The 14,879-nt window shown below is 38.5% G+C and overlaps 1 protein-coding gene across 1 annotated transcript in view; it reads right to left on the bottom strand.

The window, feature by feature from the left end:
• Nucleotides 1-2,912: 2,912 nt before the first annotated feature.
• The window catches only part of FUNDC1 (FUN14 domain containing 1), a 45,728-nt gene continuing 33,761 nt past the window's right edge, over nucleotides 2,913-14,879 (bottom strand). The window contains exons 2-6 of the mRNA XM_057378212.1: nucleotides 14,573-14,852; nucleotides 13,028-13,184; nucleotides 11,121-11,196; nucleotides 5,063-5,191; nucleotides 2,913-3,557 (exon numbers count right to left, since the gene is read on the bottom strand). Coding sequence (XP_057234195.1) covers nucleotides 3,480-3,557; nucleotides 5,063-5,191; nucleotides 11,121-11,196; nucleotides 13,028-13,184; nucleotides 14,573-14,852 — 720 coding nt within the window. The 3' untranslated portion in view covers nucleotides 2,913-3,479. The remainder of the gene's footprint in view (nucleotides 3,558-5,062; nucleotides 5,192-11,120; nucleotides 11,197-13,027; nucleotides 13,185-14,572; nucleotides 14,853-14,879) is intronic.

The raw sequence follows: 14,879 nt of genomic DNA, 5'->3' as shown, positions 1-14,879 counted from the left end.
AAGTATTACTGATGCTTTTTCACATTTCTGAATGCATAGTAATTTATCGAGTCTGCACAGGCAGAATTACTGAGTTACAGTCCTGACTCCTGCATTTTACTCTGTTTGCATCCCCACTTCTCAAGCCCTCATGAAAAATGCACTTCAGTCTGGGAGGCAGCTCCATCTTYTAACTATAACATTTTAATTCTGGCTGCTGAAGCAGAAACAACCTTCAAAGTTTTACCAAATTCAGGCCTCTTAAAATTCAGCAATAAGATCACACTGGCATCTCACTTTAAATTAAAACTTCCTGCCCAATGCTGCTTTAAATATAAATAATTTCAGGAAATGGATTATCCCATTAAGATAATAGAAAACAAATACATGATTTATTAGCAATCTCTCCCAAAATGCACTATTTAATAAGCTTTCCAAAGCTGTTCACTAGAAGGATATATGCCATGCCTTCCTCAATCACTGTCTCAGCATCCAACTTTGAAAAGTGGCTGCTAACAACTATTTGAGGGGAAAAAATTACACAAGCCTGTAGAGGGCAAAGGTATGATCAGCTGCTCACTGGAATCATTTTATCATGAACTGCATCAAGCAATATTAGCCATGGTCAGAGAAACCTAAAGTGGCTTTTCTCCCACCTTTAGACACAACTGAGACTCTCACAATGTTGCCCCATCTCTCCCTGCATGGAGGTTCTTCCTTGGTCTCTTGCACACAATGGAAATTAATTCCATGGACCCACTGGCCATTATGGAAATGTAGTTTTTCACTGCTAGGTCCATGTTTTTCACCTTTCAGTAAAGTTCTTCAGCTATTAAAAAAAAACTATAAAAATGCTGGGTCAGCCTTTCAATATTTCTAACACTTYCCTTCTTAATTGTTTGCTTTCCAAAATTTCTTTCACAAAAAAATGGTCTACAAAAAATTTTATTGTTTGTTTCAGAATCATGCAATCATAGARCATTYTGGGTTGGAAGAGACCTTAAAGACCAYCCRGTTCCAACCCCYTGCCATTGGCAGGGACCCTTCCACTGTCCCAGGTTGTTCAGAGCCCCACCCAACCTGACCTTAAACACTTCCAGGGATGGGRCAGCCACAGCTTCTCTGGRCAATCTGTGCCAGGGTCTCACCACCCTTTGTCTTTTTCTGAACCTCCTCAGCCTGGATTAGTTTTTGTCAGAGAGAACAGTAATTCTGAAGCCATTCCAGAGACTTTACTCCCAGAAACCCAATATTCCTGTTACACTCCATTCTGTTCCCAACATCCATTTTTTTACTGTACCTTTACAGAGAGTTCATTCACATAATGGTAGGCGAGACTCTGATCTAGACTGACACAAAACATCTCAGGTATTTGCAAGAAAATCTGCACTTCTTTGTCTTGGTCTTTTACCAAAGCTGCCACTCCATCACCTCCTCACCCTGCCAGTTGTAGCTGGAACTGCTGGCAGTGTCCCTTCTGCCTCACCAGCCCAAGGAACTGCAAGTACTGCTGTGCCAGCAGCCATTCTCCTTTTCCAGTCCCAAGTCCAGGACTTGAAGCCAATCCCAACACAAACTGCCAATGTTCACCTTTTCAATAACACCATTTCTCCTTGCCTTTGGTCCCTCACAGTTTTGCATGTACACAATGTCCCTTATTCCAAAGGCTTAAAAAAATCACCAAATAAATCTGATGAAAAAAATAAAACTACAGAACCCTCAAATGTATTTCAGTCCATTTTTGATTCATTGCCTGAAAGTCTCAAGATGATGGCAACAGAACAGCAGAACAACTTTCCTCTGCAGAAATCAGTCTAGAATACTACTATATACTGTTGTTAATTCTAATAATGAAGTATGTTCCTTGGTCACATGAGCAGCCTTTTTAGCAAGCTCGCTAAAAGATGGACCTTTGAAACCCTTTCACAAACTAGACAAAAAAATGCACATTTACAGGCTCATGGTACTGAGGTGGTCACTTCATCCCCAAAGCCCTTCAGGACACCCAAATGTGTCCTTCAGGACACCCAAATGTGTTCCTTCCAGTCAGGGTGGGTGATTCATGTCAGTTGGCTTCAGTATTCTTTGGACATGCCAAAAATCCATGAGCTTCATCAGCAGAAAAGAGCTGATTGGTTGGTTACCTTCCCATTATTCTCCGGGCTGGACATTATGGCAAAGGCTTTCACATTTTAATATTTTCATCTTTCTTTGTTTTTCTCTTTGTTTTCTCTAAATCCCAGATAATCCAGCAGGCACATTCCTCCACGGGGTTCCCATTTCCAATAAACTGCARCTGTGCTTATATAACTTCAGATATTCATGGCTATTCATGTGCCTTGGGCTTGGGGGTGTGGTTTGTGGGGCGTGTGTGTGTTAAGATTTATTTCCCAAAGTCTTCACACAGCCTAATGAACCCCTTAAAGCTCAGAGGCATGCAGGACATGCTTYRTATCTTACTCACCTTGGCCACAAGYGCACCATAACACGAGGTCAACATGTAATGCAAACCTCTGGAGCCCAGGCACACACAAATCTAAATATTTAATAGGTTAATATGTCCAACATCCCAAGCCCTGTGCATTCCAAGCCTACACCCACCCATCCATCCGATGCTAATGAATTACTATTGCTGTTCAGACAACCCAACAGAACTCCAGTGGGAGAGATTCCAGTTCACATTCATCTGCTGCTGCAGTAAAAACCAGAGAAATTCGGGAAAACTCCTCCTTGGTAGAAATTTCTGAGTTTCACAAGTTTGAAATGCAGAAAAACGCATTAAATGTTTGTTTAGATTCTCAACTACTTTAGAAAAACCTAGTAAAAATCACTAAAAGTACCTTAAAAACCTGTTTCTGCAAACACTGGCACCACATCCCAGCAGGCTGTTAACTGAGATGCTTTCTTATTTTCTATGTACACAAGGGCCAGAGTCAAAGTTAATTTTCACCTTTAATAAGCTCATGATTCTTCRTTATTTAATACTCTGTAAAAAGGTATTACAGATTGGTAATTATTGCAGTGACCTCTAAAGAAGATGGACAGCCATGAGGCTGAAACTACAATATCATATACAGTATGTAGTCATTGATACTACCTACTACAGCATGAAGAAAAATACCTTTTAAATAAACAATATTTAACTAAAAACATAGAAATGGAGCTTTCATTCTTAGAGTACGGTTACACAGCTAAATTCCAAGAATAACATTTAAAAAAATGCTAAATCTTGAAAGGCCATAGATAAAAAGAGTCATGATGAGGATGAACCAGTTTTGCCCAGAAATGCTATAATGAGCACACTGCACAGTTTTTCAGCAAATCCTAGTTTTGCCAAGCTTCAAGAGGCAAAAGCCTGAAATGTAAAAGCTCCCAAGTTGTCTAGCTAGTCCACTTGTCTTGCTCTGGCAGGCCCAGTGACCCACACTGCTTGCAGACAGTGTGTCACCACAACTGTTCTTTGCCGACAYGGATCCCATCAGGAAGAGATGTTCAGCTCCTTACGATGCCAGGCCCAACAAAAAGCCTCCAACAAATCCACTGGACACCACGATGTTCTGTTTGATAAATTCTGTTGACTGAGAAGAAAAATGATACTCATAAAGTTAACTGTGTCTGACCTTACTATTTAATACTTATCACAACTTCCTGGAAACAAAACCACTAAAATTATGGAGAGGGTGCAGGGGGAGCAATGTGTCTAAAACCTATAAAAATCAGTGACACCAACTGACTGCTAACTGACTCTCAGCTGTCTCTGACAAGACATTTAAAGTACATTGAGCCTCTAAAAAGGTAAAATACAGAGGAATTGTTACATCAATTTCATGCCAATACCACTCTTGTTTTGATTAAAAGAAGACAAATGTTTTACAAACTCCCTTGACAAAAAAAGCATGAGCACCACGATGATTTCAATTGCAATCACATGATAAAAGTTTTTTAAAAATACTGCTTTGTGGAAGACTAGGCCATTGGAAAAGATATACACTTCACTCCGTTAGGAACCAGTTTCCTACCTACTTACTCCTAGGAAAAAAACACTTACATATGACAACATGGGTGTATATTATTTCATGAAGTAGCAGCACAGAGTATAACACCTTTTATCAAATGTGCCATTTCATAAATCCTCTGCTTCAAACATTTCAGATTGACAACAAACACACAGTTAGAAGAAAGTCGTAATCTGAGAGAAAAAAGACAAGGAAAACAAAAACCCCAACCTGTCCCACCCATTTCTACAGGGCAATGGAGAAGGAGARGTTATGCTATTTGAGGTACAGAAGAAGCAAGAAAACCCTCACTCTTGAACTTTCAGTTCATATTCACATTAAAATTTGAGGTAATTTTTATCAACCTGTGCAACTCCATACAGGTTAGACCTGAGATGTCAAAACTCATTAATTACAGAGCACTAGTGTGGCTGCTGTTTCAACATCTGCAGCACATTCCCAGTCAGGATTCTCAGTTATTCAGAATGAAACTTAGATTGCATGTACGGAATGTGAAAATATGTAAAAACAGGCTTTAAAAAAMCYCAAACAATCACAAAATTTATTAAATGGAAGKCTTCAAATTACAGGGTGAAACAGCCCCAGTGACACTGATCAGTATCACAGCTACCTCTTCTCAACATAGTAGGCAACTGAYRGATKCTGCAGACAAATATTCTCCAAAATGTATAAAAATGAGATAAAATCACAACTCCAGTTACGTAGTAGCTACAGCTTTTCTGCAAAAAARTCATTCTTGTCTAGACAAGTAATTTTATTATCAGCAGTCCAAGAAGTTTTGGGTTTTATCTTTGTAGTTATCATGTTTTACCCACACCATCCTGAACTTTTTACCATGTCATGACCCTGGCTTTGTCACTTGACAAGAACAAGTTTGTGTGTCATCAAGAGTGACCAAATTAGAAAGCTGAATGAATAGAAGCACAACCTGATAACTTTTAATAAATTATAAAGCCCGACTGTTTTTGATGCCTTCCAGTTTMGCACATGTATTTTCAACTTATATTCACCTGCAGTGGAAGGTAAGTAAACCTGGCTGATAGGAAAGTTTATCACCTTTGACTCACCTCTTCAATTAGAGTGTTGATTTCAGGAGCTGCCTTATTTGCACGCTTTTTTAACTGTTTTTTTGCTTTGTTTACATCTTTTTCAACTCTCTTCCAGTCAACTTGTACATATCCACTATGACTAGCAATCTAGGAAAATAAAGGCAGTTAGTACAGATGCAGTTCMCATTTCATGCATCAAAATACATTGTCTTGGTGCCTACAAAATCGTTTTTTGCATTTTTTCTTATTACAGATACAGGAAAAGACAGTTTCTCAATTTCAGCAGGTTTTCTGCTTCAAACACTGRTACTTTCCTCAGTGACAGAAGCTCAAATTAGAACAAGCAAGGGCAAAGTTCAGCAGACTCTTGTTAATTTTACCAGTTCCCTGTTTTTTAGTTATAAAAGCTTTGCTATGTTTTTCCTTTAACACCTACTGTAACTTTACCTGTAAGAAAAACATGTTCATAGGACAACAATGAAAAAGCTGTTTCACTTCAGTTTTTTTCAGAATTATGGAATTCTGATTTGAGACAGAGTATCTGGGACTAATCAAAATCATCACTGAAACACTGAAAACTCTTTATTTTATCCTACACAATTTAAACCGTCCAACAAAAAAAAACCACTCATCACAAGAGACTTCTCACTCTTTTTATAAAATAAAACCAGTAAGTGGAAAAATAACATGGTCTGGACAAGTTCTGTAAAATCAGAAAAATTGAGATGTTTGGGGAGGCCGGTTCACACCAATCTACACAAAACTACTAAATTTTTAGCATGTCTAATCATCATCCCAAACCTTTGCCTTATTTCTAAGACTTGAGGGCTGCATGTTCTAAAGAAGAGTTAAACAACTCATTATTTAGGGAGAAAAAAAAAAGAAAAATTGATCAAAACTAAGGATTACTGCTTATTTTAACTTTTAAGACAAATAGATATAAACCACTAAAGGTACAAATAAGTAAGTGTTATAAAAAACTCTTTGTAAAGAGTGAGATTTCTCAGGTCCTTYTTAAGGTCACATGTGGGTGGGAAATTCACCCAATTTACCTAACAGCCTTCTATGCAAACTGTTCCATTGGTAAACATAAGTCACAGATAATGAACTTCTGTGGAATAGCTATTTAAATATACAATTTAAGTTTAGCCTGAAAAGAAATGTTTCACTTTATTTTATGACTTACAGGCTCTGAAATTTGACTTTGACATGGTTCTTTATATCAAATAACTGAAATTAGACCATCTAGCTTGTATTTCAACTGTCACAGTAACTAAGCAACACATTTCACCAGAAACTGAGGATTTCATGATCCAGGAAAATAAAAAAATGAAGCAAGTGTCAGACAGATTTTGTTTGAATTCAAAACAAAGCTTCTAAAAGACCACCTATGCAAGAAAACAAACTTCAGTTTCCATCTTTGCATAAGTCAAAAAAACAGTTCACTGGACAAATGCAAAGTGAACCTATACTTTAAATTCTCTTTTACTTCATACCTCAGAATGTAACAAATTAACTGACTTTGCCTGTCTATTGTAAAACCATTTATTSACATGGGCACCAGTGCCAGGCAGGGACAGCTCATTAAGGGCTGTCTGTACACTATGAAAGCAGGAAACCAGTTTGAAAGCTGTACTGGTTGCACATCCAGTCACTGGATGACATACAAGGAAAAGAAAAAATAGCTGCATTTTGGGGCAATTGTTATTTTATGAATTTAACGTAAMCAATTTCAAGAAGGCCCAAGCATTGAATTGGTGCCTTCTCACTCATACAACTGAAAATTAAACGTGACTGATCTACCCAGTCCAACACAATGTAAGAAATGCTAATGCATTTGCTTTCTCGTAAAATGCAAATGGATCTTAGGAGAAACATTTCATTAAGACAACTTTAATTAGCTCAGTTATCCAGACAGCACAAAGATGAGGCAGAAGTTTTTAATTAAGTTCCGTTTGTAACTACTGCAGAGCTAACTTAGATTTGTATCAAGACTAGACATCTTTCCTCCCTCAACTTAGCAGCCCTGAACTTAAGAGATACCAAATTCTACTTCTGAGTGTTGATATGCATCTATAAAATAAGCAACAGAAGACAATGTTTTCAATATAAAACTTTCAACTGAGAAGAAAAAAACCCAGTACTCTGGCAGGGATAGTCAGAGCCTGTGACATATCTACTTTGGCTGCAATCCCAATTAATTCCATCATTTAATATATAAGAGCAGAAATAACACTACTGAAATCAAATGCTGGAGAAACAGACTTCAATTTTTAGGCTCTAATACATCATTTAAAAACTATTTGCCTTATAACAGTAAACTTACATAAATGCAAATTCTTAAAGTTTACTAGTATTTTTAAACCCATGTCCTACAATAGTGAAATAAAATAACAGTGTTCCATTATCATATCCATACTTGGATATGTTAAGGAATCAATATTAATTGCATCTATCACTGAAGAGACCAAGGAGGGGGTGGATTTCCGGTTGCACAGGAATCTCTATATAAGTGATGATGGACTAATAATTATATTATATACTTATCCATGTACCTCATAGCTCATTATTTGTTCAAGACCTTCCAAACTGTTGAAAAAATAACAATTTTTTGAAAAAGGCAACTGAAGAAATACATCAGTGCAGGAATACTAAAAAGATGGGTATCTTTCCCTACACTAATCAAGGAAAACTCAGAATCAAAGGCAGGCCTCATTCTGGGGGGTGACACTGGAGAGGCACACAGGCCCTTTGTTAATGTGAAACATTAATAAGAGTAATGAGCAAAAAAGACATATGGTAAGATGGGACAAAAGAGTTTTCATTTCCTTGCGGAAAAACCTGTCAAACTAAAAGAGCCCAAGCAAGGCCAGAAGGCACAAGTGAGCACCCTGTGCCCAGCTGCCTGTGCAGTGCAAAGAAGCCATGGGCACTTTGAGGTATTTTCTGCTATGCACAAAGGTAACAATCCCCCTGTTTCCAGAACAGATATGACAAATCTCTAAACACACAAAGACAGGGAGGGACTAAGAAGTGACACAACACTTTCTGTAAGAGTTGAACTGCAGAGGCTGTACCTTCAGCCACCATCTGCAGGCACAGCTCTGCTGTCCCCAGTGCCAACACTGCAGGTTACAGCGGCACAGACCCTGTCCCTCCACTTCATGCCAGAACCTGCCAGAAACTTGGCTCTTCTTTATCAAGCCAACTTCCAACTCCCATTTGCTTTGGCTACTCCAATATTCCCTCCATGTCTGCACATATCAATTGTCAAGTGGGATATTCAATATAAAACTGAGTCCAAGTCTTCCTCACTAAGTCTACTTCCCCAGAAGAACCTCACTGAGATGCCACACTGGGCTGGAACTACAYGATCTTTAAGGTCCCTTCCAAGCCAAACTATGCTATGATTCCATGATCATCACCATACACTATCAACAAACCCCTGCACAAGATAAAGCCAAGGATATCTTAGAGTTGTTTCTTGTGTTGTTTTCACATATTTACATTTCMTAGATTAGAACAACATTTAATGAAGAATTGAATTTAAGTCATCAATGGTGYATTAATGGGCTGAGAAAAAATATATTAGTGAAAGCACAAGTAACTGAATAAAAACGGAATTTCATAATAATACACAATACAGAACAGAAAAAACGGTAATTTGTATTCTTACTGCAGARCAAAACACAATGAAACTGCTATTGAGGATACAGCATTTTAAAAATAGATACTAGGGGCTTATTAAGAATAGTTGTTTTTAACTGATCTGTTATAGCAGAACCAAGGGTACACAAGTTCATATTTCCCCACTCTTAAGGATCTCATTGATTCGTGCTGTAGAAACAAGCAGTCACACAAGCACAATCCTTATTTGTTATGAGAAATGCATTATATTTGCCTTAATACAGTGCATGGATACTGCTCTTACACCAACATATTTGAAGAACCACATCTATTTMATTTAATAAAAAAATGGACAGTTACTTGATCAAATTAAGATGTGGAAATATTCACCACGAAGTCATGATAACMGATTTTAATATTGAAAAGCTGTGCAAATTTCATGTAATTTTTATTGTTTTCCTCCAACTACTTCTCATATAATCTGTGTGAAGACTGAAGTTCTAGATCACTTACAAAAATCTGAAAATTGCTTTTTGCTTCTTTTGCAAACTGACGCTCAAAAAATGTATTGCTTTCAGTTTCCTACTACAGTTCTTAAGATGAAGTCATCACCCACTACAGAAAAAAAAGTATTTTTTTCATTTTAAGACTAAAATGTTTCACTGAATGGGCTTTAGCAAAGAATCTTGCCTTCTGTGGTTATTATTCTTGTTCTAGCATGTAATTATAATGTCAATATTGCAATCAGCAGTTGAAATGAAATCTGCAACTTCAGAGAAATTTACAGATAAAAAGGAACTTTCTAGTAATGTGGTAAAACACTCCTCTGCCCACTCAGGGGAAGCTCTGAACATGTATTCATAGAATCTGGATGTGTGATCTTTAAATGAAAAAATTAAAGAGTACAGAAATGTAATTACACCATAGAATTTATGACTCAGCCTTAAAATGCAAAATGTTTTGAATTAAAAGAGAGACCAAGGCATTTACTTCATTTCCTTCCAAGAGAATCTGATCTTACTTAAGATATAGACAATCCAATCAAAATACTTAACTCATATTTCCCCTTGGATATTACTCCTTTTTGGATTCAGTGTAAATGAGATCAACCAAGAAATCAGCCAAGAAATCAGACACTTAATGACATGGCAAACCTACAGCATTTACAGTAAAGCTCCCCAAACTTCACAGCTCAACAAGCAAAAATCCTGCACAAGTGATGTGTTTTATTTAATTTCCAAATTGCCATTCTCCTTTGCCTACAGTTCTAGCTTGAACTTTTCAGCTTCCTGTAGTCAGAGGAGCACTGAGGAAGGCACAYGCAGCAACGTGCCACCTCCATCCCTGGATGCCTCTGTTCTGGCAGCTCTTCAGTCATATTGATAAAAGAATTATCATTAAAAGAATTAAGACCAGTGGGAAAAACATGGGCAGAGAAAAAAACAAAACTAGCTCCCAAACCAGTAAGGACCATGATCATGAAGGAAGTGTGTGTACTTCACACAACAGTGATATTTCCATGTATTGCAYAGCAGCAGTGCAATACTACCCCATCCTTCCTGATTAATGCTTGACTGCACCAGCCATTACAATCAAAAGAAATAAAAGTGGGATATGCCTTTCAGAAACCCTCCAGGGTGATGCTGGAAAGAAATTGTATCTTTATCCTCCCCTCTCAAGAAATTGTGTATTATTGAGCCTAAGTAGGCACCAATCTATATCCCCTAGAACAATCTGGGGAAAAATGAGAAGTGCAGAGGTATTAAGACGTGAAAAATGCCAGTAAAAATCCTGGCATCTAACAAAAGGGCACATAAAATTCTCCTTCATTTAAAGTTCATCATCTAATTTAATGGCTTTTTGGAATTATATCCTCCCCAAATCACAATATCTGACGAAAAATGATCATGCCAGATAACATAATTAAAAACTTTTAAACCCAAAAGCCAGCAGAGAGGAATGCAATGAAGTTGTCAAGATACAGCCAGGCTTTAGAAGTTCAACAGACATCTTGTGGCAAGGGGAGAAAAGAGAAAAACATGGCTCATACAGGGACCAGAGCAAGCCTTCCAGGCAATTGCCAAAGCCTTCTTCTTCTGAATCAATGGAAAACACATTTGAAATTCTCCTTATGTTTACAGGCAGTTCCTCTCATCTGGCAACATAAAATCACATGAACACCTCAGCTTCTCCACAGAAGGTGCTCTTGTCTTTGTACAAACTATTTTACAAGACAGAGTAGATTCTGATTTACCACTGATTTTTAGAAATGCCTCTTTTGTACATTTATACACAATATTCCARCTGAAATGTAAGGTTTTGACTGATAAGACTAAAAAGATGAGGTAGATAAGAAGCCTTCCTAATTAAATATTACCCAACAGCTGTGTTTTTCCTATTGTTTAGTAAATAACATTTGCCAACTTAGAAAGCATGAAATGCTACATACTTGAAGCAGAAGAAAGCCACCACCTACTGCAGTTGCTGCAAGCTTTCCGACTTTCTGGAACAAAAATCCCGCACACCTTAGGGGAACAAAACAAAACAAAAAAAACCCAGTCCAGTGAAGTTTTCTGCTGAACAATGCCACACTCTACAATTCCTGAACTGCAACTATTACCATTCTTTCATTAAAAAAAGCAAATGTACCATTTCATATTTACCAATCTAAAAATCAAGGCTATTTAATGCAAGCAATATTAAATTAACAATGTGTAAAATATAACAATGGTTGGTTGTTACTGGTTGTCTGATGGCCCCTTTAAAGTAAGATTGAGATCTCCAGATCTTGCTGCTATTAAATGTAGCACGTTAATAAAGTACAACATAATTATATAATAAGGCCACTACAACTGCTCCTAAATGGAAAGTAAATACATTATACCATAACYGTATTAACTACAAAACTCATAACTGAATGATCTCAGTAAAAAGAAGCACATCTCTACCACAAGAGTTAAACTATGGAAAGCCACTCCACAGGGACATGGCATTGGTCTATTTTTAATGGATCAAGGCAACCAGAAAATTACCTTGTTCTCAGTCTCCAAACCCTCCCAAACAAATGGAGAACAGCACAGGTATTGATATTACAGACCAATGTCAGGGCAGGAAGGGGCTTCTGAAGGTGAYCTGGGCCAGTCACCTCCCCAAACATGGGCCAGCTGCAGAGTCTGATCCAACCTCCAAGCTTAATCAGGCTGCCAAGAGCCCTGACTCAGACAAGAGTTGCCAAGGCTGATGGTTCCATAACTTCCCTGGGCAATTCCAATGGCGTCTGAACACTGGCCCACCCACAGAGGGGAATTTTCCCCTTGCATATGAATAGTAAATTTGTATGTATATATATCAGTACATGGATATGTGTTTCTACAGATATTGAAATATATGTTTTCCAGATAATTCAATAAGCCAGTTTTTATGGATGCCAGATGAACTATTCCCTAGAATCTTCTGAGTTTACATGTATACATCTGACTTTTAAAAATAATTTTAAGGCTACMGAAGCAAATAAAAAACTCAGATTGAAAGCTAAACCTCCACTCCTCAAAGCTGTACTGAGCTTGAGTACAACAATTTCATTTTTAGTCTCTTTAATCTTCCAATTCTTGCATAATCCCTCTTTAAAAGTCACTGTGCTACCATAATGATGTTTTGCACTGAATTTACAGTTTTTTCGAGTACTGGAATAGACAAATACCATTCAAATACCTCTGACAAATAACAAATACCTTGACACAGCTACTCAGGCTGTGGGTACACATTTTCCAGTTTAAGTTCTCAACTTTACTGTCTAGCTTTCACCATGAATTTATCTAGYATAACTAGGCTGTGGTATCTCTCTTAAGTTAACATCAGAGCAGACTGTGATTTGTTCAAAATGGCTCCAGCTGAATTTAGAGGAAAAAACAGTCTGTCTCCATGGAATTAATACTTCATTAAAAGTGTATTTTGCCATCCTTCTTTTTTTTTTGTTTTTATTTCTTTTATCAGTAAAACATGTCTTAGCCATAATATAACTAGGTTTTTAAATCTAGAGTAGTAAGSAAATAAGCTTTACCATACAAATAAAAGCAGTAATTTTCCATTGCAATTTTAGAACTCTGACATTTTCCCAAATCCYTTCCCCAGTAACTAGTATGAGTTCCCTTGGACAACTGGTGTTTTACCAACATTAAAAAACGCTTYATAAGGGTGAGTCAGAGTAACAAGCTACGCAATTGTTTCACACATGAATAATCTTGATCAATGCTAAAGGAAATCCCTTTGGAGATATATTTATCTGGTTCGAACACCCTTGGATCTTCTAACAAAGTAAAAGGTCTAGGTCAGTTACAGAAAGGGAAGCTCCCTCACCAGCCAGTCACACCTCCCATCACAATCTGCGTGGCTACAGAGTATTTTTCGACAATTGGTCCTGAATTCCGGCCAAACAGACGATTCCACCAATGGTGACGCCGGGCATATTCTGTTAAATCCAGCACTTCGTAGGAATCATCGTCACTGTCGTGGTCTTTAAAAGAAAAAGGGATTAAAAAAAATTATTTTCTCAGTTATACAGCAAATTAACAATGTATGTAAAACCYCGAGAAGCAGTTTGGGCATTAACTGGGTAATCCAATGGTTTAAACTGTAGCATACAAGGTACCTATTGTCCAGCAGCTCACAGAACAAAGGRTTTTGGGATTATATGCCATAATCAAGGTAAGGAGTAGACAGTTATAGGGATGGCATAATCCATGATGGCACTACAAAGGCGAAAAAGAATCCCCAAACCTGTTCAAGTATAGGAACCAAGAGGCATGGGATGAAACCACCAATTAGTTTGTTCAACACAAACAAAAAAAAAAGACAAAAACAAAATCCAAAGGGATAGACCAACACTTTGAAAGATCATGAACTCCTGGCCCAGTGCTCTCCTCAGAGGACAAGACATCAGCACTTGCCACTAAGCCAAGAAGCCCCTTCTGTTCCTTTTCCACAAGTTAAACATGTGACACTGGAATTTCAATTAAGTTCTACATTTGCAGGACAATCCTACAGGCATCCTACAACTTCAAATTAGAGATCCTCAACACCATATACACTCAAACATCACAGGGAAGAGACTGGTCTAGATTTTTAAAGCAAAATATTGTAAAAGTATATCACATTCTGTGATATGCACACACGAATTAAACTACACTTTGGATAAATATATTGAAGGTTAAATCTGAGTTCAGCAAGGCTGGGGGGACATTCCAGAAAATAATTAAATTATTATTATATTAAATGATTATCTGGAATTATAAAGTAAGACTGTAGATATAACCGTTCTATTAAGAATTATGACAGCTTTTTAATTTGTACAAGTATGGGTAAAAACTTCAAGGACTGCAAGAAGTACACATGTAGGTGTGAATTATTTCCCTTTATTGCCACCTAAGTGTTCTTCAGTACTGAAAAATAAATAGCAAGACCCATAATGCTAAAGTAATTATTGAATGTTCTTTCTTTGAGGTATTGAGGACAATCTAATTCCTTTATATGGAGAATATTAAAACATAGTCATAAACTGTTAGTTACATTAATTCTGCCTTTAAATTACTATTTTGTTTAAACCAATACTCGTGCACACGAGTACAATATGTTATGTGGAAAATGAAATGGCCAGAGCATTTTCTACTGATGAAAAATAGTCCCTGAATGCGGCATATGATGTTTTGGACACCATCCGAGCACATCGAACTGTGCCAGYGCCGAAAGGCGCCGCACGAAGAGGCCACAGCGATGCCCTTAAAGCTCCGCACGGTGAAGGATGCGGCGGCCATGGGGACTGAAGGATCCTCTTCCCGTCCTGCATCCCCCCAGCACCTCCGGCTACGCGGCCCCGCGCTCCGTGAGGGCTCGGCCAGCACTCACTCTGCCTGCGGGCCCGGCTAAAAGGGCTTTCGGTGGTTAAATCTCGGGAAGGAGCTTCAGCCCGGGTGATGCCGGGGGTGCCGCGGCCGATGCGCCGCGGCCGCGCGGTAGAGGGGGGACAAGCACGGTTTGGGGCGGCGCAGAGCCCGGGCCATCCCTCCCCGCCCCCGGGACGCAGCGCGGACAGCGGGAAGGGGCTGCCCGCCGCCCCCGAGAGGAAGGAAGGGCGCCCGCCGCGGCGCCTCCTCCCCGCTCCCGCCAGGAAGGGGCCAGCACTGACCTGAGGCGGAGCGGGGCCGCCGCGCCG

The sequence above is a fragment of the Malurus melanocephalus genome, unplaced genomic scaffold, assembly GCF_030028575.1.
Source record: "Malurus melanocephalus ecotype Western Australia unplaced genomic scaffold, MMel_1.1 scaffold_348, whole genome shotgun sequence".
In the NCBI taxonomy this organism is placed as follows: Eukaryota; Metazoa; Chordata; class Aves; order Passeriformes; family Maluridae; genus Malurus; species Malurus melanocephalus.
Note: the sequence above shows the minus strand (reverse complement) of the source record. Positions and strands in the feature narration are given on the sequence as shown.